Source organism: Polyergus mexicanus, unplaced genomic scaffold (assembly GCF_030449975.1).
Source record: "Polyergus mexicanus isolate NDT 795.1 unplaced genomic scaffold, iyPolMexi1.0 SCAF_2, whole genome shotgun sequence".
NCBI lineage: Eukaryota > Metazoa > Arthropoda > Insecta > Hymenoptera > Formicidae > Polyergus > Polyergus mexicanus.
The window spans coordinates 1,982,862-2,007,622 of record NW_027223322.1 but is presented as its reverse complement, the minus strand read 5'-3'; the positions used below and the strand labels follow the sequence as shown (position 1 = coordinate 2,007,622).

The 24,761-nt window shown below is 35.2% G+C and overlaps 4 protein-coding genes across 6 annotated transcripts; 1 reads left to right on the top strand and 3 right to left on the bottom strand.

Moving 5' to 3' along the window:
- The first annotated feature begins 651 nt into the window (after positions 1 to 651).
- On the top strand, positions 652 to 6,051 carry LOC138943658 (UPAR/Ly6 domain-containing protein crok). Its single transcript, XM_070314627.1, has 3 exons — positions 652 to 850; positions 2,801 to 2,959; positions 4,350 to 6,051. Exons 1-3 carry the CDS (start codon positions 790 to 792, stop codon positions 4,595 to 4,597), a joined length of 468 nt encoding a protein of 155 aa, XP_070170728.1. The 5' UTR covers positions 652 to 789; the 3' UTR covers positions 4,598 to 6,051.
- Positions 5,389 to 11,307, bottom strand: Spz3 (Spaetzle domain-containing protein 3). The gene is made up of 6 exons (XM_070314622.1): positions 10,743 to 11,307; positions 10,414 to 10,651; positions 8,011 to 8,135; positions 7,584 to 7,853; positions 7,171 to 7,296; positions 5,389 to 6,896 (listed from the first exon to the last, which is right to left on the bottom strand). The coding sequence occupies exons 1-6, from the start codon at positions 11,201 to 11,203 to the stop codon at positions 6,701 to 6,703; spliced, it is 1,416 nt and encodes a 471-aa protein (XP_070170723.1). The 5' UTR covers positions 11,204 to 11,307; the 3' UTR covers positions 5,389 to 6,700.
- Positions 11,308 to 17,005: 5,698 nt separating this feature from the next.
- Positions 17,006 to 20,298, bottom strand: LOC138943649 (uncharacterized). Its single transcript, XM_070314619.1, has one exon. It carries the CDS (start codon positions 20,296 to 20,298, stop codon positions 18,877 to 18,879), a length of 1,422 nt encoding a protein of 473 aa, XP_070170720.1. The 3' UTR covers positions 17,006 to 18,876.
- A 167-nt stretch (positions 20,299 to 20,465) lies between these two features.
- Positions 20,466 to 23,732, bottom strand: Kel (kelch protein). 3 transcript variants are annotated; one of them, XM_070314609.1, is made up of 10 exons: positions 23,300 to 23,732; positions 22,998 to 23,212; positions 22,729 to 22,875; positions 22,235 to 22,639; positions 21,906 to 22,159; positions 21,604 to 21,831; positions 21,349 to 21,521; positions 21,081 to 21,221; positions 20,749 to 21,004; positions 20,466 to 20,666 (listed from the first exon to the last, which is right to left on the bottom strand). In XM_070314609.1, exons 2-10 carry the CDS (start codon positions 23,069 to 23,071, stop codon positions 20,476 to 20,478), a joined length of 1,869 nt encoding a protein of 622 aa, XP_070170710.1. In that variant the 5' UTR covers positions 23,072 to 23,212; positions 23,300 to 23,732; the 3' UTR covers positions 20,466 to 20,475. The 3 variants fall into 3 exon arrangements, with proteins under 3 accessions (XP_070170710.1, XP_070170715.1, XP_070170714.1); XM_070314614.1 differs by having other exon boundaries at positions 22,998 to 23,251; positions 23,395 to 23,732; XM_070314613.1 differs by having other exon boundaries at positions 23,395 to 23,732.
- Positions 23,733 to 24,761: the final 1,029 nt, after the last annotated feature.

Below are 24,761 nucleotides of genomic sequence, written 5' to 3'. Positions count from 1 at the left end.
GAAATTAATCCGATATCTCAAAATTTGCAAAAATTAAAGTGTGTACAGATATTTCTCAAAATATTCAAAATTTTATAAAAAATGAACCCTTTCACCGATCCTCATCAAATTCAATACCGAACGTCCTTTAATAATACTCTATTCAGGTGAAAAAAAAATTAGCCCGATATCTCAAAAATTGCAGAAGTTAGAGTTTTTGTACAATGTATATTCCGTACATACATACATACATGTACACATACGGACATTTTCTAAAAATATGATTTTTTGACATTTTTGAACATTCTAAACATATTGGTATAGAAAATTGAAAAAATATTTTGAAAACAAAGCTTCCTCTATGAGGAAGCAAAAATTATTGAATCGTCACAAGTACCTATATAATGAGGCAAAAAAAAGATCAATTCTAAATGTAAAGATATAATATTAATTTAAAGGAAATGTTAAAAGTCTCTTCAATATTCTGTATACTTATATCTCCGACACACAATGAAATTCGTACACTCGTTATATCTCTCATAAGAAGAAACTATACGTTACGCAAAGAGGAGAGACTTCCTAGCGATTGGCAGTCAGGGAAAAAGAGACAGAAGGCGGGAGGGAGAGGAAGAGACCAAGTGCTCTTGGTAAAGAGGGTGTTGGTTCCTCAGTATCACATTAGACACGTTTGGTATCGGTAGTTTTCAAACGGTCATCTGAGTCGTTCAATATCTACTACTCTTTTTGAAAACGAAATTTTATATTTAATTTTTTTTTGTGATTCCAAGCAGTCGTATTTTAATATCCAGAATGATTTCCTACGAACGGGCAACGATGTTCATCTTCGCGGTGGCTCTTTTTGTAACGTCAGGTGAGTCATTGTCCTCTACATAGATAAATGTTAATAAAGCAAAAATGCGAAAGTGGATTTGTGTTTGAAATGAAAACTGCAAGAATAAAATATTGGATTCTATTTTAAACAGCCCTCTCTCGAATTTTCTGTTTTACAAATATTGAAAATATTTAAAATACTAATCACTCTCTTATTTACTTAAATTTTGCATACCACGTTACATATTATGATCATTATTTACAATATTTAATTTGAAAAATTTCAAATTACATTATCATTTGCGATACTAATTAGGGAAACTGGCAAATAAGAGCCAAGGCGCGGTTGTCGGTGCGCAAACTTTCTGTTATTAAATTTTATTTACAGGTATACATATTATACAAATAATTTATGCATATTATTTTTAATGTATACTTGTCAATAAAATTTAACAACAAGAAATTTGCGCACCAATAAACGCGCCTTGACTTTTATTTGCCAATTTCCCTGAGTCTATTTTTGTTATTATCGATAGTTATCATTTGTGTTATTAAAAAAAAATATCCTTCCAGACAGCATATATCCCTAAAAGACAACTTAAGGATATCTTATCATCCTTTAGACATCTTTAAGATGTCTTTTGGCCTTTATATATTGTCTGAGCTTGTTGCGTTGTACGTGTGTATATAACTTTACGTAATAGGACTGTTTACGTACATTATTATGTGCATGATATTAACATTATATATCTTGCTATACTTGTTGACATGTAAATTATTAATGTTTATAGCTTTTTTGAATAAGAAAGAAGCTTTATAAATATATATATATATATGTTATGTGTGTATAGCGTATATGCGTGTATATGGGCGCGCGACGCACCCGCACGCAACGTAAGCGCATATACGTACAAGATGATTATCTAATTTGATCGTTTCAAATTTTTGTGTATGAAAAAATATTTGAAAAATGACATGGCCAAGGAAAATAGTACAGCAATTAGTTTTTTGCTACCTCTCTTATTTTTTTAATCAAAATATAAAGATTATCTTAATTTTTTTTTAAATAATATACACAAAACTTTACTCCACAATTCGAAAAATTATAAAATGTTGGATAAAAAAATATATCATTTTCAGGATCTAGGATTTATTAACTAGAATTTTTGATTTTCATTCATTAATCAATCAATTACATATTTGGATTGAATGTAATGGATAATATTTCGAGCATTATTTATGTTAACAATTATTTTATTAATTATTGACTTTTCATTGCTTATGGTTTTTTAATTGACATACAATATTCTTTCAAATTTTTGAATGAAAATTGAATGCTTCATTTTAAAAACTCGAGATAACTTTCGTATCTCGATAAAAAAGTAAGATGGCAAAAAAAAAGAACTGACTACCGTACGTACCCCTTGATATCATGCAATTTTCGTTTTTTAAAAATCGTTTTTTCATACAAACAGTTTATTAATAACTTAAGATGATCAAATTAAGCGATTCCTTCTATAAATATGTATATATAGGGTGCTAATATATATTGCAAAACTTGAATACTACATGTCCTAATCATATCTCTGGTCGTAATTTCTTATAACATTTATTTTTTTTTTGTGGGATTTCCTCTCAACATATTGCGTCGTGCCTTAGTTTTTACAATGACAGAAACTCGACTATGTATGTAGTTGTAGAACTCTAGCGTGCACCACTAATATAGATACTTACTCACTGTCAGCATTACGTCACTTATTAATCACGCTATTTACCGTCAGTGTATTACGCATTTCTTCCGTGATTTCAATTTGAATTTTATTCTTAAACAAATCTCTATGAGAGCATTGAGGGTGTATCTAAAATCTTTTTTATACGAGAATATAGCACGCTTTGTAAAATCACATGTTCTGCATCCCTTGACACGTGCACAATTCAAATCATACACAATTCAATTTCATAAATAATATATATTTTTTTTTTATAATAGGTTCTGCCTTACATTGCTGGGACTGCTCGTCCAACGTAAATGTCATGTGCAATGATCCTATGAACACCACAGATCATCAAGTTACGTTTCACATCAGAACCTGCGATACGGGCTACTACGGCTCCTCGAAAGCTATTTGCCGAAAAATCGTTAAGCAAAGTAAAATTTATTTATTTGTTCCAACACACTACGGTTTAATATTAATACTTGTAAATTTGTGTAGAAAATTTTTGACATACTTTCATTAAGTTTTCTAATGATATTTTTTAAACTAACACGACAAATTGTGTTTAAAATGATCCGTGGAAGTCAATGTTTACAAATAAAATGTTAGTTTCTTTCTCGTTTCTTCATATCCGTTTTCGTGCTAGATTCCAGATAGCCTTTTCATAATCGTTACGCATACATGAATATATATGTGCGCGATATAAAAACACGCAATCGCGAGAAGCAAAAAAATTCTTTTCCGCGAAATACATCAAATGCACAGATCGACGGATCTTGAAACGCGCATCTCTCTGATTATTTCTTATTGTTAGGAGGATGATGTATTACGAAATGGAGCTTAAATCGCACTTTTGATGCGCCGTATCCTTTCTATTTCAAGTGTGACGACGCGGTAATGTACACCGCGGTTGAATCATATGACGTATATGTAAATGACAGATGATAATTAGACATTAAACAAGGTCGGGACCACACCTACGCGCAAAAAATTAAATATCATTTGCGAATTTGATTAGTTTTGTTTGAAATAATATATATTGTTTGCGTGATTCGTAGATATATCAAGTAGAGAAGAACTTTAATTGGAAAAACAAATAATTGGCACATTGTATTTCTTTTTGGCGAAAAATTAAATTGGACAGTGTGTTTAATTCAAATATGTAATGATACAATTATCTTCCTTCAATTCATAAAGATTTTAAAAGGAAACTTTTTTAAACCAAAATTATATCTTATTCCCAAGCGCTAATATAATGATCTAAACGTATGAATTTGAAATTACTCATTTTTCAACGTCTTGGCAATCAACTACGTTTTTTTAGAAAGAGAAACAGGTGACGTGTCATAAACGTACAGTCAGAATTATACCTCCTTGTATGTTGTTAAATTTGTCATTGCATAGTTTCACGATAAATTCAAGGTAGTAACCGCACATCGAACATTAATTTGGCGGAATTCTAGCGTGACGGATGTGTGTGTGTGTGTGTGTGTATGTATATATGTACGTGAAATAGTCAACATGATTATTAGCTGAATACGAAAATTACATAAGCGGCAATCTTACGTTATTAAATCAACAGCGCGCTCGTTGATATAAAAAAATACAACGCGATACGAGATTGCGCTAAATAACTTTCAAGAAAAATTATTGGTTTTTGTCATTTTCTACAATAAATGAAAATACGTATATACATACACAAACAATATACAAACTTCATTCTTCATTAGGAGTAAGAAAATTTCAATCAATCGCGAGACGAGTACTTCGATAAATAATTATGGGAATCGTAAAAAATGATTAATTTGTGACATTTTATTTTAGAATATGGCGAACGAATTGTCATACGCCAATGCTCCATTCCCTATCACGATGAGGTCGATATTGGTAACGGCTTATGCGGCAACTCTGCGACAACACAGTCAGAACACGACGTAATCGAATCCTGCCACATTTGTAATACTGATTTGTGTAATTCCGCAAGAGATGCGTCTGCGACACGACTGCTTTATATCGGCGCGCTGATATCCTTTGCCTATATCTTCCAACAATCGAAACATGGTGTTTTTTAATCTAACGAGTGACGATCAATAGATTATTACGTATCGATTTTTATTAGTTGTGTCAGAGTGACTAACGAAAGGAAAGAAAACTTCCGCACAATAGCTATGAATACTTAATGTCGTCAATTTGTGACTAACAATTTTTTTCTCTGCGGAACTAATTATTTTTCGATGATTCTACGATTTGAAAGACATATAAAAATAATCTAGATTAAGAGATATATATATATATATATATATATATATATATATATTTTATATATAATCTCGCTTGATGTAATTCAATTACTTTTTACGAACGAAAATTATGAATGAAATAAGCGCGCAATTTTTACGAGTAATATTGATTCACCAATTAATGTTGTAAGTACAAAATAAAGAATGTAACATAATCATATCGTGCGTGAATTTAATTTCTTTTCGAAGAACGTTTTCGTTTCTGCAAGAGCTAACGCGGCTTTAAGCTCGAGCTTTCTGTAAAGTTAACTTAAACTTGTTACTTTAACCTGGTCATACTCGGCGAAACGATACGTCTTTGATAATTACACTATGTAGACCAAATTACTTAGGCTCGTTGTTGTTATGTGTCATCTTCATTGATTCAGCCTTGTTGCGTTCTAAGTAAGAACATATTACTTTGAGACCGTCTTGGTATATGAGCGTTTCCTCTATTTTTATCACAAGAATTACCTTAAGTATATAATAACGAAATATGAGAAGGTAAAAATATAAAAGCTTATCAGGTATCCGTCCAGCGATTAGAATAATAGACGAATGTATTCTCAAAAGGGACTGGCCGTGCCAATATATTAACAATCTTTTTCATATATATGTAATAATATTCTTCATATATATTCGAGATTCTCTTACAATTAGATTCATAGATTTCGCATATTTTTTTCTTCGCGCGAGAGATTGTGTATCGTCTTAATTAAAGTGTAATCGTGTTACATATATTACGCAAAATCTGTAAAAATTAAAAAAAAAACTCTTTAAAAAAAGTTGTTCTTGATAAGTCCTGAAAGCACTTAAAAATAAAATTAATGCAGGCATATTGTCTGCGCTTCGTGCGCATCGCCATTTCATTATGGGCTAAACACTGTCTATATAATGATACTTCATTATAATTGTAATAAGAGTCGACAATTATCAAAAAAAAATCTATAACATAAGACATTTATTTCCTACTTAAAAATAAAATGTGAATCACGAAAATGGTTCTGCTCTACGCATTATGTAAAACCGTTTCCGATTCAATTTCTTTCAACACGTGATTTTTTTTTTTTTTTGTTTTTGTTACATGGGATACATATATGGTACGATTTATCGGTTGATTTCGTCGCTTAAAAAATCGAGCATAAATGCCTCACATAAATCAATTTATTATTACTAGAATATTAATATGAAATCTAATAATATTATGTATATCGATAGATGTTTTAAGTAAACGATTTCCGTTTGTATATTCACGTTTGTATATTCATTGCGCAAATTTCTTTCTCAGTTTGACGAATAAATTATTCGCTGATCGGTTGAATTTTTCCAACCAAGCTGACCAATTATACATAAGTATGATAGTTTTTTTACTCTGCTTTGCGTTTGTCATTAAAAACATTATGTATCATTATAGTTATGCAATAGTTTTTTTTTCAATTTTAATATAATAGCAGTTTTAATCATAATACAGAAAATAGTAGCAATTATTGTCATAACGGGTTATGATAAAGCAGAAGAAAAACTTATGAATCGTGAAAAAAGATATAGCACTGATTAATTAAACTATATAAATCTATAAATCTCAGACAGAGAGAGAGAGAGAGAGAGAGAGAGAGAGAGAGAGAGAGAATGGATTCAATTTGAAATTAATTCGTCAATAAGATTGATTAAATTTATCAGTAAAGAAATATCAATATATTGTTTTTAAATTTTTTAAATTAAAACGATAAATCGGCCGATAAATCGCACCTATCTGTTGCACAATTTTTATCACGAATCATTGGATAGATACTAATTATTGTCATTATAGACGATAATTATCCAAATGCACTGAGAATGAGCGAACCGTTGCAGTTTACATGGCACGTCTCTTCACGCGTAGACGCGCGACACATGTCAATTTCGCGCACGTGACGAAGAGAATTTGTTGTTGCTGACCGGATCACATCTGCAAACACAACACGAGGGAAACAGGAACCAATCCATAAATATACCTTTACAATCGTTGTCTGGATCGTAGGCGAGCAATCTATGCCATTTATATTTCTGCTCGCATCCGCAATCTCCGCTGCATCGATTTGTTTGCGTTTTCCTATGAAAAATACAGCCTATGTGATATTTATTTTATTAATCCTTATACAAAAATCTATAAGATATATATTTATGAACATAAACACACAAAGATAGAGAGAGAAAAAAATTTCATTATATATTTTTAATAAAAAATTAAATTTATTATATTATATATTTAATATCCTCGTTTTTGCCTTCTTTTTCGCATATAAAACTGGCTGTCTTTCTCACAAAGTTTCTCACTGAACTAAAAAAATTTCATATATAATTGTATTTATTACGATTTTACTTACGAGCACACTTCCTGATGTATAGCCTGCTCAAAATGTTGAGTATTTACAATGGCGCGAATTTTTCCGGCGCTGTTACTTGCCCAATAGGGAGTCACGATCTCAACCTTTGATTCGCACGCATCAATTCTGCAATTATTATCTCGATATCATATTGCCAATATCTTTCTTCAATCATTTTCTATTACATATTCTGTTTCATGAGAAAGAATTTTCCAATAAAAAATTACGACGTACAAAAAATATATTACTGACAAATCTAGTGTAATAATATATGATGGATCTCGTTAAGACAAGATGCTACAAGAAGATGATAATGATATATAACAATAAAAAATACCGATTAATAATATAATATTAGATATAAAATGACAATAATAATATCAAACGCGAGCTATTCGATTTTCAATCTTCACCTGCCACTCTCTGTGCTGCGATTTTTCCCAAAGGATTCTCTGGTATTTCTATTCTTGTTGAGATATTTCGCGTCGATTTCACCTTCCGCATGTAATTCGTCGTTAGGTCCACCATCTGGAATGTCGTGCCTCCTCGCGTCTCTACTTTTTCTTCGTGTTCTAATGCGATGTCCAGGTTCGCTCGATCCATATCCTGGATTCATCTCGAAGTCACCGTACATTCTTTTCATCAACGCTTTATTTTCATCAATAAAACGCTCTATTCGTTCTCTGCAGCAATTGATTTTATTTAAATAACGATTTACATTAGACAATAATATATTACATTAACAATTTTTTTGTTCTCTGTTTCATGAGATAATATAAACTTAGAGATTTATATATTGAAAGGAAATAAAATAAAACAAATGAAATTATTTATACTTACATCGGATACGTGTTTCCGGCCGTTGGACAAAATAGCTGATGATATCTTTTGATGCATGGTACACCTCGTACCAAATCTCCCCTCAGTTCGACACCTAACGCTACCGAAAGTGCGGTCCAGAGTATCTGTGCGTAAATGAAAGTTTACCGACGTATTAAATAATATTTATTAATTACAAATACAGCGCGTATATGTTATAAGGCGACACGGAGAAAAGAAATTTTACTGTCATAACAATTGTTTCTATCGTTTTTATCCATATTTGATGTAAAAGCGATCAAATTTCAATTGCAAAAAAATTACTCAATTTTACAACAAAGCTTGTGTTCTCGTAATAAAACAGAGAAGTTTTATCGAATAAATTTATTATTTGCTATCAAAGCAAATAATTTTGCATTACGAATGATGTCTACTGAATGCTAATTAAATATTCAGCAAATTTAATATATTCGACAGGTCTTTCTGCTGTCTATATAACTAACTAAAGTTTGCTACAAGAAAAATATTTCGCGCCAGTATAAACATTTTTTTCTTTGCGTATTTATCTATACCGGAAGTCGATATTGATTAATTAAAGATCACCTTCCTACATTTATCTTTCAATACAACTTTCAGTCAGCATCCAGTGGGCGTCATTCATAATACGAGAGAATTCTAATGTTGACTACGGCGCGGTGCATTGCCCACAAGAAATGACTCACAGCGCGAGGAAGCTGAGTCAATTATTATTCATATGTATATGAAATTTGAAAATTAGATTTTTTTTTTTTTTTTTTTAATGTTTCAATAGGAAGAGAAAGGCGAATTAGAGCCTGAATACTGAGTACGTGAATATTTATGACAATTACTGAGATAAAAGTCGCAAAAATGTCAAACATTTCAATTCATTTGAAGCAACGCGATTATATTCATAAGAAAAATTTCAACAGACAATACGTGAATTTTATAAGAAAATATTTATTATTATTATAATTAGACAGTTTCGAAAAAAATAAGCGGAAAACTCGATTTTTCAGAAACTTTTACTTTCGATATAATCTCGTATGGAGACGTGGAAAATGAAAAATAGTTTTCGAACAATGTCCTCATTAAATGAAATAAAAAGAATAATAAGCGAAGAAAATTCGCTCTTTTAATGTCGTAAAGATAACGATTGTTTAAGAGATTACTTCGAGCCTACGATAAGCGCGACGTGTGGGCACGCGTGACGAGGTCGCGTGTCGTAAGAATGAAGAAATTTCGGTAGTCCACGACAGTGGACTCTCAACTCTTGGCAAGTCTCGCAAATAAGGACATTCGCAAAACTCCTAAATGATTTACGCACAATCGTCGTCGAGAGTTCATAGCCGGCCGTTTTATTTTAACATTTTTTTCCGCGAAAGATCGCAATGTGGCATATTCGAATTTCTTTCGATTCTTATCGATTCCCCGACTAAACTATTCCACCGATTGATTCCTTGGTAAACGACTTATATTGTACGAAACGTCAATGTAAAATCTCATTCGCGAATATTAAATAAACGAATAATAATGATGATTCGTAATTTATTCGCGCGACCAATGAACGATCGAAAGCGTTCGGAATATCAAACAATCGCTTTAGCCGATTATGCTCGATATAAATCACGTATCAATGTGTAACGTACAATTTGTTCGTTTTTAATCATATAAATTTGAATCGATTTTCTCTCCGTTTCGATGTAGATTAGATTCTGGTTTTCTGTACGAATATTCAAAGTATATATACGTATAAGTTCATTTAAAATTATCATAATCTTTAATTATTTCGCGGATGATAGTTCGTTTCGATTGAAAAACCACTGAGTCGATACGCTTGACGGTATATAATATAAAGTTGACGGTTTACCATCTCAATGTCAGTTGTCATGGTGGTTGACCTCAAGAGAATTCTGTAGCGACCTACAGAGGAGTCATTGCAGGAGGCGTTGAATGAAGATGGAAATAACGCGAGAGAGAGAGAGAGAGAGAGAGAGAGAGAGAGGTAAAAGGGATTTACGACGAAACGCTTAAGACAAGTGTATGCATCTGTGTCCGATCATACATTCTCGTTGATTCTCTAACAAAGATACTCCGGGGGTCATGGGTGCTCTACGCGGGAAATGTCACGCGTTGCTATAGACTTTGAAAGTCCCTGTGGCCACGGTCGCATTTGTCGATTATCAACCGCGAATTCGCGTATCATAGAATAATTTCAGACGCTTTTCTTCGGCGTATTCGCTTTTATTCAGACAACGAGACAATTAATAATTATCCATTATACGGTACGATCGATTCAAATATATGTACTTGATCATATTTCATATTTATAACATCGACATCATCATCTTGATCAAAGAAAAGATGGAAAGAGAAAGCAAAAGCTGAGCAAAGTAAAAAACTCACCGGTATCTGCACGAATGTCCCATTATTTAGCTGAGGATATGAATACAGCGGCACCACAGGAACGGAACCATTTTTCAAAAAGATTGGACCTTGGATAGGTGTGACATGTGCGTTCGTTGGTACGTTCTGTTCTTCGTCGTCGTAATAATCGTCGAAATCATCATCGTAATCCAATACAGCGTGGACCGAAGTTTTAGTATCCGGACCGATGGAGCTTCCGCCATTGACCCTTGTGTAACTTTAAACAAATTAAATGAATGCCGATAGAGTATAATATTCTCAACAAAAGAAGAGAAAAAAAGAAGAAGAGGAAATATCTCTCTATTTACTCATGAGGTCTTTCCGGATAATTCTGGTCCTGTTCCTCTATCCGAGACTTGATCGGCTCTGACGATCGAGAATGCTGCTGCTGCTGTTGCTGCTGCTGAAACGGTGAAGGAGGAGATGGTCTCATCTGTTGCTGCTGTTGCTGCTGCAGCCTCGGCTGTGTTCTTCTAAAATCCTGATTATACGCGGTGTAACGAGTATCCTGCGTTGACGAGAAAGACGTGTGCTCCGCGTAGATCTCCTGACTTCTCTGCGGAGCAGACTGACGTCGATGCTGATGGTACTTGATCGGTGGTGCGTAGGGCTCGTTACGAAAAGTCTCCTGTTCGTTGTAGCTCGGCACAGATCCCGGCGGTAACACGGTGTTCAAGCCGAGACTGTTGGCCGTCGTGTGTCCTCCGGTGTACAGGAACGGCGCCATTGTCGCCGACTGATAGGGTAGACTGAAATTCACCAATGCCATTTCAACACGCGTTGCGAGCACCGGATAATCTCCAGATTTTAAGACTTCGTCCTTCCTGCTGACGACAAATCTTTTGAAAGGCTGCGTCGATTGTTAACTCGATCCGGCGTCTCGTTTCCTCGTCGAGGAGATCATGATAGAGACATTGATGACTTTGGCATAAGCTCCAAGGACAAGGGGACCGAGATTGTCCAGAGTAAAGACACTTTCCTGGTCGCAATCATGTCGAATCGGTTCCGCTTCCTAGACACGTGATTGATCGCCTTCAAATTCCTTTTGCAAATGCGATCTGCCTCTTTTTCGATCAATAACGTCGATGCAGCGGCATGATCAGTCGCGAAATTGATCTGGATATTGACAAGACGTGACAAGTGATCCGAAAATTACCGCTTTCTCTTTGCTTCTCTCACAAAGTACCGAGATCGCACTGAAACATCGAGGAAATTATTAAAAAAAGAGTTATACAAATAAGGTATTCTTCTTATCACCATTGGAAAACATTGCAACGATAATAAAATTTCATTAAAATTTATCGCTGAATCGCAAATATGTCCAAAGCCTAAAGAATCTCGATCTTAATCGTCAGCATTTTATTAAAAAAAAAAAAAAATAATAAATAAATAAATAAATAAAATAGCGAGTTAAGATCATCGCGCAGCAAATTCTTCATCCATTATTTGAAAAAAAAAAAAAAAAAAAAAAAAACCATAACAATTGTTAATTCGAATCACGATCACGTTTTCGAGTGCAAGCTCTCTACTCGTACGAAGGGAGAATAAATCTAATTCGTTGAGTCACTCGTCCGTAGAAAGTGCTCCGCGTCCCGGATCAAGCAGTGAGATAGCGTTGATACGTAATGAGTAAAAGGTGAAATGCGTGAATCAAAATTTAAATTCAAAAACTGAAGCAAAATAAATAAAGCGAAGATGACTTCTGTGCTTCTAATCTATTTTAAATTGTGCTGCGACAAATTTTCAACTCACATACAAAAATAACGAACCTGCGATATGATATCAATCGTGTTAAAATAGTCTGATTATATCGTAAACATAGTTTGCACAAATTGAAAGACATAAAACACCTCGGGAACGATAATGATTGTGTTGTGAATCACAATTACATAAATTACAATTGCATACAAAGACATACGCAATTTACCCGTAGAGTTTCCGCATTTTATTTCTTTCCTCCTAATCTATCTCGTTTTTAAACGCAAAAGGTACAACTAAAACGGCCTATTGTAACGCAGAACGTTGATAAAGTAACGATTGTTACGCCAACGAGGGGGCCGACGAAATTTATTTGGAAAGTCGAACGAGTTTGGCCGCTCGTTACTTTCGCCCATCGGGATTACCGTGTTTCCAGTCGAATATGCAAAACGGTTTTCACTAAAGGTAAAAGCAGGACTATCCTATCGATAGCCGAACACACTCTCTATTTTTTACGAAATATACTCGAGATCGGCGTAGAAAGAAAATGAAAAATTCGTAACAAATTTTTCTCTCCCTATAATTCATTACGTTAAAGTAATATCAATATTTTAGGGTATGCAAATAAATTAATCAGAGATGGCTAATCGATTCGCGAAGTGATAACTCGCGTTCAGGCTCCTCGATTAACGCTATTTAATCGATCTCAAGTCAGATTTAATATGCCATGTATGCCGGCGATATTTTTCATCACGCGACCAACAAATATCTTCTTTTATTCTATATAATAAGAACGACTAATTACGAAAAAGCAGCAACAATTATTTGTGTACATTATTTATGTATATATAGGCTACATAATACAATTATGACTGACTTATGCAAATAAATGCAAATAGTAAAAAAGAAAATTGATCGTAATTCTCGAATATGCAAATGGGATGGCATAATCTTACCTGGCACTAACGCGCACGTTACATTCGTACACTTTTACAACCCGTGACTCGAACTCGCGCGAATGTGCAGGGGCAAAACCGATCCTGAATGCATTAAAGATCCATCCGACCCGTTACCACTTTCACTTCGCGTATCCGAAGAATCGTTTCGAGAGAGTACGTAATCGCTCGAAAATTAATCGGAAAAATCGGCGAACGATTAAAAAGAAAAGAAGAAAAAAAGAAAAAAAGAAAAAGACGAAAAAGGAAACGCACGCTCGCGCGCACACACGTAGAGCAGTTCGCGATGCGGCACGATAATGCCGTGCAGTATCGGTCGCATTGGCGAACGACGACTGAAGGAGAAGAAGACTTTTTAACCAGCTGTGCACACAGAGAGAACGAGAATAAAGAGACGTGTCCCTCGATCGTGCGAGTAAGCGCGACCCGCGGTGTGGGTTCTCTTACTTTTACGCTACGTCTAATATCCCTTCCCAATTGTCTTCTCTCTCTCTTTTTTCCTCTCACTCTCTCTGTCTTCGTGCTCCCTACCTTTAATTTCGATCATACCTTCAATTCTTCATCGCCGCGAGGGATCATTAATGTAACGACTTTCAGCTCTTATCTCGTGCTTTACTTTCGATTATTTTTATTCGCGCGTGTAACTCTCTCTCTCTCTCTCTGTCTTTCTCTCTCTCTTTGCTTGTTTTCGACGATAAATTAAATTTGTAATTTCTAATTAAATCGAATTTGTTAATGCAAGAGTTCAATCGTATAATAACTTTTCTTTTTCAAACGTCAAAAAATATGTAACGTTTAATAAATAAGAATGAGAAGAGTCGGACTTTTTTTACGATGTTTGATTGTACTTGCAAATTAGAGTTTGAATTCTTTCGCATCAAGAAACCGATACTTATTAACCCTGAAATGTATGGCTTTGTTTTCTGCACAAAGAGACAGAAAAGGAAGAAACACGATATCCGATATTTTCTTTCCATTAAAATTTATTCAAATAGGATATATTAATTGCCCTATTAATTACTCTTTTCGTTCCCACTCACTTCCTCCGATACGACCAACGTCTTTCAAAATGCATCTTTATATGAAAAAAAAAAAAAAAAAAAAAAAAAAATCTTGTAAAGCAAACGAAGTGATGTGACAAATATAGAATTATGTGCGCACTTTATGCATATGTATACGTAAGATCCGAATATAAATACGACACAAGTCACGTTTGCTTCCGGGGCAAATCCGCGATTCAACATTTCCCGGTAAGGCTTGATCGTGTGCGTCACTTGTAATAAATGTAAATAAGCGTAGGAGAAATCTAAATATGTATACATATATATGTATGAGAAAATCTCATTCTTACTCGCATCCGAAATCGATACAAAACCGCATATTGAACCGGCTCTACGTCAGGTTCTCGAGTTTGATTCCATTTGACATTATGCAACTTTTTCTCTTCGTCTATTTGTCTTTCATGTGCACAATTGCACAATGGTAATCTTGACATCTTTAGAAGAGACGCTTCTACGTTATTCGTGCAAGACGTTATAGCGTTAACGCAAGCTTATTTAAAGATTATCTGAAAAAAAGAGATCTCTATATGTATATAGATAAAGAGATTTTATCATTATTATATTAATATCGTCAAGTCTGTGTTAATTTCGGGGAGGGGGAGAGAATCGTCGAATTTGAGAAAATTTTTACAAGGCAATAAAAAAATTAATTCGTCGATCTAAAAAGAAAAGACGATATATAGAATCGTTTATGTCATCCATATTATAAAGAATATCAAATTTTTGATTTGTATTCTTAAAGATTTAATGAATTAAATATGACATTATATACACGTGCATCGTACGTGCGTAAATAATTTAAGATATAACAATTTCGATATTTGATTAATTATATTTCGATTGGCGTTAATCGATTCTGTGCACAAAGAACTTGTTTCAAAGCACTATGTGAATGTATAGAAGTAAGAAATAAGATCTTAAATCGATATTAACAATACATATATGTCGGTGAAGCTGAAGAAGAAAGGACTGAAAGGGAACCGAATGCCTGGCGCGCACGGGCCCGTGATAGGTTTACCCTCGTTAGAGTTCATTGTTGTGCAATCGACAATGAACCATGCGCAAACGCTCGGCAGGCGACACCTTTCCTTACCCTTGAGAGAAGGAAGCCTCTCTGTAAGAGAGATCGAGTGCAGCCTCCTCTCTGTGTAATAATGCGGATACACGATCGGCTGATCCCGATTTCGAAACGATAATTGCAAGATTCTGTTGAAAATCTTGGCAATCGCTCATTAGCGTCAAGTTTTCACAAGAAACATTTTACATTTTTAAATATTCTTACTGTCATATCGTCGACGCGCGCTAATGTAATCAAAATAGTATATATATTTTTAAAATATGATAATACAACAATGTAAGGAGTAATATATTTAGACATTAAATGATTTCCTGTTTATTCATGACTCTTGAATTTATATGAGAAATATAATCGAGCAGTAATATTGCTTCTGACAATATTTTTAGACAAACATTGGGATCTTATAGACATTTAAAAAAAAAAAAAAAAAAAAAATTATTATTACATTATTAATATTTATTGAATTTATGCGCCCACTTCAGGTATCGTTCGCGATGAAGAGAGATACTTTTGAGGAATTTCCCATCTTGCTTTGATTTAAAAAACGAGAGAGATATACCATATGTGTATAAGTAAATAGAAAGAAGTTCAATTTTTCGCTTCTGTTTCGTCTTCCTATACGCGCGGCTTCTGTGTTACAACCGTAATCTACTGCTATAGAATTATAAATAAGTCGTGTAATAAATTCAACCGGAATCAGCACCGTGAAAAAAATGAATTGCTCGCGCACGTGACACATTACGCCGTACGGCCCGAGTTTCGCAACTCTCGCAGCACTCACGCGCGACAATTCCATGATTCACGCTTGATTATGCATGCGTAACGGTCGCAATAAATTCGTCATACGCATATGTACGAACGATTGTCCCCCCTTAGCAGTTGCGACGAATTTGTCACTTCAAGTCGCGAGCGACATATATGGATGGTGATTATCGTCGATAAACGATTGCCCCGAGTAAAAAGAAAAGACGCGTTCGTTATTGTACTCCTGCTAGAGATTTTTAATCGTATCGAGAAATGAAACGGAATTCGAAGGTGACAAGTCACGTGAAGTGCCAACGCCCACATACTTTAAGTGTCGTTCCGGCTATCGATCATAATACACGTCAATGACACTTACGCAAGAGAGCATACCCTCTGTTCTCCATTATATTTAATTTTCGACTATCCCGATTGATTCCGTCTCCTTCTCTATAGTTTTCTGATTCGTATCAACGGAGCCACTTATACACGTGGATTCAAATGTCAAAATCCCACGTGTATAGTTTTAAACTCACGACTCTCGCGTCTATTCATATTTTCTTTTTTTTCTCTTCAATGGTTCCTTGAGAAATTTATTCGTAAAATTTACGTTATATGCGTGTTCCCGATACGAAAAGTCGCTAACTAATCGCGATATTAGTTAGATAGAATGCTATTAGTATTAGGACCATTGTGACGAAGTGATAGCGGTTGGCCTTGATGTTCGCGCGGGCGTCAACGAAGAAAAAGGTCCTAATACAAAATATATATGTATATATATATAACGCTGTATATGTGGATTAAACCGTGATAAATGATATTGACATGTTCACTCTTGCAAAGTCTGATAAGATCTCTTTGTGTCCTTTAGCGCGGAAAATTAAATCGTAAAAAAAAAAGAAACTTAAGATAACGCAAGTTCCTCTCCGTTGTATACAACAAAGAAATCATTCATACACAGGTGGTCAATTACTGTGCATGGACAGATTCAATCATTCATAATCGCATAAAACAAATTTCCATATACGTTTGGATACGAAGAAGGAGATTCGATTTATTTATTCGATCTTATACTAAAAGAAAACAATGTACAATTAATTATATAGTATTTGTTCGCCTAGCAGCATTTTGACTGCTCTATAAGTCCTCTGGCCAATATTGTACATTTAATTATATCGTGATATTCTTTATAACGGATATGATTATAATATGAGCTAAATGTAACGAAACACGTCCAAGTTGAAAAGATAACACATATATATGTATCGAACATTATTTAACTTTATCTCTAAAACAATAAAGCATCGTAATATCGCTTTAAATATACGCTCGACAACATAAATGCCTTAACATACAAATTTATGCACATATACAATATATATATCATTTCTCGGCACATTTATATATTTTACAAATATATACATATATATATATATATATATATATATATATATATATGGTAAATATATGTGTTTCAATATCTGCAAAAATTCATGTGTTAAGGTATTTGTGTTGTCATCTGTACTTGTCCTAGAGAATACATGTTTCATTTGAAAGCGCTATATAGACATATATATGCGCAAAAAGCACATATACAATATATACCGATTCGTGGCATGTGTGTTGGCGCAATACGTTTTAATTAAATCATTATAGAGAGAGAGAGAGAGAGAGAGAGAGAGAGAGAGAGAGAGAAAATCTTATAGAGAATGTTACTGACAAATGTATGACAATCATAAATCCTTATATTTTCAAAGGAGCATTTGTATAATATCGCAAAGCACCGATAATGGCCGGTAAACACTCATGGGGGAACTAAGTAATTTAATCGTTTAATTAGATTAATTTTTGTAATTGTATAAAAATATAACTTAAATAAATATTGATTAAATTAAATATTGAGTATACTAAAAATATCATACCATTTAAATTAAACATATTATATTAATGAAAACAAGTAATTATTTTGTTCGATATGTGAAATCTATAAAATATTAGTCAAATTTGTTTGCGTCATATCTATCTATAAAAACTTATATATATATTTTTTTGTTTCTTTTTCAAAATTATTTTCTTTCAGATATGTATTTAAACGCATTCGTCTCACTTCAAAAAATTTAGAAAATAACTCAAATAAATGTAAAATTATAATACAATCTTTAGAATTAATCCATTAGATATAAACAACCTAATTTATATCACAGCTACGATATCGACTTAGTTGAACTTGTCAATATTGAGTGTCACAAAGTTGAAAAGTTTTTATAAGCTCTATGATTTGCAGACATTTATATATACACACAGTGACATCAATAGATATTCAGACAATTATTATTCGATATTTTCGAAAAAGTGTACTTACAGATATTTAATCAATAGCATGAAATTCTGATAAATAAATAAAATAAAATGCTGAAATAAAAATGAAAGAGCACACACACACTATACTATATATACATTGGATAATAGTATGATTTTATAGATAGATTCTCGTGCATTCATTAAAATGACAGTATATAATGAATTTACAAAATTCGAATAAGATATGAAAATGAAAATTCTGTGTAACACGCTTACATGACAAATAATCATTTAAATAATTATTGCTTCGAATTAAAAAACAATTCTCCAACAATATTAATTAAATATATTCCAAAGTCACGATATATGAATTTATTGTCTCACCTGGGAGAACGGGGGAAAGGACATACACCTCTTATTATATCACTAAACTATCTCCACATTTTTAAGCAAGCCTCAAATATTTCAGTCCCGCTACAAATTCATGCTATGAACGAGTCGTAATAAATCGTAATCACGTCGCGAATAGTGAGAATTAATGGAAGATATATTGAATATTCGAAACACAGGCAAAATAGGCACTCGGATAATAAAAAGATTCTTCAACTTAAGAATCATCGCTATCACTCTCCCGCTGTTCTCGTGATATTTCGTCTACATGACATGATCTATCGCCGTCCACGTTCCTATCGAGATTGTGAGAATTCCATAACGGAAGCCATTTATTCACGAACCACCAATGTACCGAGAGTCTCCCGTGATTGCATTCCGTTCTCTCGCATCTGCCGAGAAGCTGACATATTCCAGCTAAATTGCCACTTTGGCTGCGAATACAAGAATCGTCACAAGTATGTTGGCGTTCTATGTACCGGTTTACGGGACAAATAGAAGCGTTCGATGTAGAAGCGCCGGGAGCAAATACAGATCGCAAGCTTGAAGATGGATTCGATTCACCGAATCTCGTATTAGATGCCGCGTTAGATGTCGACGGGCCAGGATCCGCGCTGCTAGGTGGATTTCCGCTGTTGGATGTGTTTCCGTGGCCAGGAAGCATCGATGAGCGATCCATTCTACCGACGTGAATCATGGCGTATAAAGGATTATTGACGGATTGTCCGGTCCGATTAATCCAATCCAGATATCTTCCGATGTAAATCGCGGAATTCGAATCTGACAGAATTTTACCGCGACAAGTGCAATTAGCGGGATTTCTACAGTGGCAACATTCCATTTTGAATAATTCGGCGGCGCGAAAAGCGTTAACGGGAAACTTTGTATAAGAGTATTCGCCGCGACAAAACGGGCATCTGCAATTTCTCGAGACTTGATATACGTAATGCCTGGAATTAGCGGCGTCCTGATACCGTGATCTATTGTGTAGATTATTACAATGATGGCAAATGTATCTCGCGTCTGCATGTCTACAATATGGACATGTGCAATTATACGCGAATAGATGTGCGGAGCGTCTCGTGGAAGCATACGCGATGTTCTCCGTGGAAAAGCAATTACGACCTAATCTATTCAAGGAGTTTTGATGAAAGTTACTCAGTCGGGAATAATCAATGTAGATGTGTCTCGGTTGATCGTATTGGCTCGCATTTCTGGTACCCTCCACATCATTCAAGAAACTATGAGCGGGTACATGATATTTGTAATAACGACAATGCGCTCTGCTACTGCACGATATCCGTTCGTTTATTCTCTCGTATGTATGGTTATCCCCGTTATTTTGATTGTTTTGAGCTAGTGATTCGTTCCGAGAAACCTCCGCGTTCTCATCGCTGTCCTCGTCATCGTCATTGTCCAAACATTCATAAATATTCTCCTCCGGTTCTTGCTGCTGCTGCTGTAATCGACGATTGTAATTACGTATCAAATCAATCGGATTTTGATAATTTGGATTCAAATTCGGATGAATCTGTAGCATATTGTTGTTAGGACGATTTTGTGGAAAGACGCGCGAGGCTGCGTGACCCACGTTTTGATAGCTATCTTCCCTTTCTTGATTATTTCTACCTTGATTCATTATCACAGCAGCTAATTCGCCGTTCTCGTACCGCTGACAAACGCAACGCGGTCCCTGACAATTATGGCTCGCGCCGCGATTTTGCACACCGCTGGGCCCGGCTTCCCGCGACGAGTCTGATATCTCGGCACCCGGGTCCGTGTTCTGTTCTGTCGCATGCCCAGCGGATTGTAGACCTCACATTGTCATCGCGGGGGCCATTGGTTTATCGATAATAGCTACACCAGCGTAACTACGTCCTACTCCCATGCAAGTCGGTAAGGTGGTCCAGGTATCAGTTCTTGGAGAATACACTTCTACCGATGCTAAACTGGAAGAACCGTCGTCTCCACCCACAACGTACAAAAGTCCGTTCAATGCCACGACACCTATTCGTTGCATTCATATTAGATTTATAACGGTTAAAGGGAAAATAATCAAACGCAGTAATATCCAAAAGCAATCGCTTACCGGCGTTACGACGGCAAAGTGCCATGTCACTGACGGGAGTCCATTGGTTGGTCTCTGGATTAAATGCTTCTACACTTTTTCGAACCAGTGGACCATCATGACCTCCCACCGCGTATAAAATACCATCTAGGACACCGACACCCGCACCGCTACGACGCGCGGACATCTCTGGTACAGGTTTCCATTGATCTTTTTCTGGGTTATAACACTCGACACTGGAGAGACATTGACGAGATTCTCCATCATAACCGCCAACCTAATCGCAAGATATTTTTCCCTACATTAAATGTATGAGGAACGAGATTATTTTTAAGGCTAATATCTAAACTTACAGCATACAACAATCCTTTGACAACGCCTACTCCTACGCTACTGCGTCGCGTTGACATTCGCGCTATTGGTCTCCATTCGCGAGTGCGCGGGTCATATACTTCGGCCGAATTTAATCCTGTCGAACCATCAAAACCACCGACCTACCAAAAAAATATTAGTTTTAATTTAAAAAAAGAAAGAAAAATGTCAGAAGGTAATGTTTTCTAGTTGATATTTTCCAATTTTAATTGGTATCGATAATATTGAAGAAAAATATTAGTAACGTACAGCGTAAACGCAATTGCCAAGCACTGCTACACCGAGCGTCGACCTCCTAGCTTCCATCTCGGGACAGGGTGACCATTGATCCGCCGCGGCATCATAAATATCAACTGTTCGTACTCTCAATGATCCGTTGAATCCACCAACGGCGTACACACGTCCGCCAAGAACACATAGCCCTACGAAGCGATACAGAATTCTACATCACATTGTAGGAAAAAAAAAAGAAAACAATGTTTTATCGTAAATATATTGGCTTACCGGCCCTACAACGTCGTGTTGGCAATTCGGAAACTTGATACCATTTTTCCTCTTTAAAGTCATAACACTCGACGCTCCTGATCGCCTTTGGAGCTTGACCACCGACAACGAGCAATACTTTGGGCAAGCCTCTTGGCTGTCTTGGTTTAGTACGTGGTGTTTTAAACAGCGATTTTTGTTCACCCTTCAGTAAATGATATTTTAAAGCTTCAATCAAGAAATCTTTGCCTGTAGAAATTCATAATATATGCATGCATCGTCCTTTTGAAATAGTCATACATATATTGTAATAGCAAACTTACATTGTAAATTTGCTTTGAGAAGTGGTTCCTCCTCCACACGTTGTACTAAATATTCTTGAGACAACAAAGGTAAGCGCACATATTCCATTAACAAAGCTAAATCGGTCTGCCTCTTTTCAAGATCATGATGTACCCATGAAATGACGCATTCAAATACTTTCTCTTCAGAAGGTACCATTAAACGATCACTGCAGATAAGCTTTGCTACTTGATCAGCTGCCAGTGTCAAAAATTCTTCCGCATCAACCACTTCTCTATAATATTAAGAACATAATTATTATCATTGTAATATACTCTGATTTAATGCATTAAGACTCGAGTAAACTTACGAAAAATGTTGCTCAATATAGCTATCCGCGTGCGTCAACAGTTCGAGACATCCGTGCAGATCTGCAAATGCCCTAATACCAAGACAATTAGATGGATGCAATTGAGTTTGTAAAAAATCGCAACAGGCATCTCGAACATCTGTCAATTGTAATAAATTCGCAGCGGGTAGGAGCACCTGCACATTCTCCTCCGTGACATGAACTTCGGCAGAATAAACATAATCTACCAATAACTCTAACGCCGAATAATCCACGCCTTGCAACGTTATCCTCTCCTGATCACGTTCCTCGAAACTTGTAAACATGGCATAGAAGTAAGGGCTACATGCAGCAAGAACCATTTTGTGAGCAGGTACCTCCATACCACTGTCCGCTACTAAGATGACATCGCAGAGTAAATTTTTCCTAAATGATAATATTAAAGTGTTCAATGTTTTTGTAAAAATATAATAAATGTCCAATAATATTTTAGCAGATGATACAAAGATATATACTTTCTCATCTCGTTAATAACGTCAAAGGCTCGATTCGTGTGATGATGATTTCTATACGGTGGCTTGTCTTTTCCATTCTCACGAGGAATGTGTTTCTGTGAGCTTTCATCTAGAGAATTCTGGCTAGCATAACGTAGTAACAAACAGCTGTAATAATAAAAGACAAATTGAACTTTTCGATAAATATTTTGCAAAGCGTTATCGATTATTTTGTTATGCTGAAATATTCAGAAAAAGCGATGCGTAAATATAAGGGATGAAAAACTCACCTGCCCTTAGTGTCAGAACCGTCGCCAATATTATTCAAGGCGTTAGGTGGTTGATTCTGTCCCACTGGCTCCATTTCAATCGATTTTAAACTACTTTGATGCTCAGAACCGCGTATGATTGAACACGATGAGACAATTCACACGTTCTCGCTTGATTCCGAAAGCGAAATCAGACACGCTCTGGTTCAGGTTCGGCTTCTCTCTTTCTTGGAACCCTGTCCCGGTTGGGACAAAATATACATCTCACCTTTTTTCTTTATATATATACAATATATATATATATATATATATATATCACTCACAGTAAAATTTTCTTCTAACTTGGTTCTAACGACATTTTCGTCCCTACCACAGTAAGATCTTAGATTTTCATTCTCGTTGGCGCGGAAATACTCACATATCAGATTTGCTTTATATCCTCACTCGTGTAATGAAATTTCATACTTCGCATCGGTGAATTTTTGTCCTTATCACAGCGGGATATTATGTTCAAGTGCACAGCTGACGGGCGAGGGAGGAGAATCGTTGGATCTTCGAGGAGCTGTACGCACTCTATTTTGACAGCACGCCATAGCACGCGCGAGTCACATATGTGTGTGTGTACGTCAGTGTATGTATGATGTATGTATATATACACATGCATATATAGCACAGTCGAATCCCTCTATTCTTAGCTCGTTGAATATCGAGATCTCTCGCTATTCTGAAATCTCCCTTCAGTTCCTGCATTCCTGTTCCGTATCAATCGCGTATGCGCAAAATGAAAATGTCATCGCATTCTCTCCGTCATTCACTCGCTTTCTCTCTCTATATACGTATAGTCACGTGCTCACGCGTCATGCGTATAGAGGGAGAGAAGCGTAAGAGGGGAAATTCCAATTTACCGAGAAACAGCTGATCTAGAATAACGGGGGAGAAAATAGAAACGTTCCATTGTACAACAGAAATGTTCTCTCAACGTTTTTGTTTCCTTTCTTAATGTAAGAAGACAAATAGTGAGATGAGAAACAACCCTTATGCCCGAAAAAGAGAGCGATTTTGATTATCGACTTTAGATAAAAAAGCAGAGGCCGCGACGACGATTTTCGCGAGAACGTTTTCCTAGCTGGTTTTCCTAACTGGATTCATTTTAGAGTCGGCGGAACTACATGGCCAAATGCACTTTTTGATGCCATGATAAAACAATCAGTTGGTGCATGCTAAACACATTTTTTATATATATAAAAATACTGCGTATATACGCATGTAAAATCAAGTAAATTTTCTTAATAATTTTTTTCCTAATTTTTAGATATACTAGAAAAACACAGGCGCGCGCTTTCTTTTTCCGGACGTTTTCCAATTTTTTTAACTTTTCTTTTCATATATACGCATATATTAAATCCAAACTTTTTAATAATCCTTTTATAAAATTTAGTTTCGTTAATTTAAAAAAATTATCAAATTTATATATATATATCCCTATTTAAAAAAGACATAAAGTCAATACTCGAAAGTGTATTGTTGTCGCTTTTCCGCGATGCTAATTAAATTATATCTGAATATACAAAATTCTGACTCTATAATTTTTAGAATTTAAAATCTCGACGTTTTTCCCCGAACTTTCTATACACCCGTATTATTTATGCGCGACGCGATATTATTATGCACTTTTATAAAAAAAAAAGGGAAAAAAAAGGAGCCTTTCTCGTTATCATCTGCCGATATCGGCTTGTCGATGCCTACTTTGCGAGCCTCAGAGGGCGCTGGCAAACGGCGAATTTT

Coding starts and splice junctions, on each gene's coding strand:
- LOC138943658 (XM_070314627.1), top strand. CDS start 790: ATGATTTCCTACGAACGGGCAACGATGTTCATCTTCGCGGTGGCTCTT. Junction 851..2,800: donor GGCTCTTTTTGTAACGTCAG/GTGAGTCATTGT, acceptor TTTTTATAATAG/GTTCTGCCTTACATTGCTGG. Junction 2,960..4,349: donor CCGAAAAATCGTTAAGCAAA/GTAAAATTTATT, acceptor ATTTTATTTTAG/AATATGGCGAACGAATTGTC.
- Spz3 (XM_070314622.1), bottom strand. CDS start 11,203: ATGGCATTGGTGAATTTCAGTCTACCCTATCAGTCGGCGACAATGGCG. Junction 8,136..10,413: donor GGACATTCGTGCAGATACCG/GTGAGTTTTTTA, acceptor ATTTACGCACAG/ATACTCTGGACCGCACTTTC. Junction 6,897..7,170: donor ATACATCAGGAAGTGTGCTC/GTAAGTAAAATC, acceptor TATTTTTCATAG/GAAAACGCAAACAAATCGAT.
- LOC138943649 (XM_070314619.1), bottom strand. CDS start 20,298: ATGAATCAAGGTAGAAATAATCAAGAAAGGGAAGATAGCTATCAAAAC.
- Kel (XM_070314609.1), bottom strand. CDS start 23,071: ATGGAGCCAGTGGGACAGAATCAACCACCTAACGCCTTGAATAATATT. Junction 22,160..22,234: donor TATATTGAGCAACATTTTTC/GTAAGTTTACTC, acceptor TTAATATTATAG/AGAAGTGGTTGATGCGGAAG. Junction 21,222..21,348: donor TTGGCAATTGCGTTTACGCT/GTACGTTACTAA, acceptor TTTTTTTGGTAG/GTCGGTGGTTTTGATGGTTC.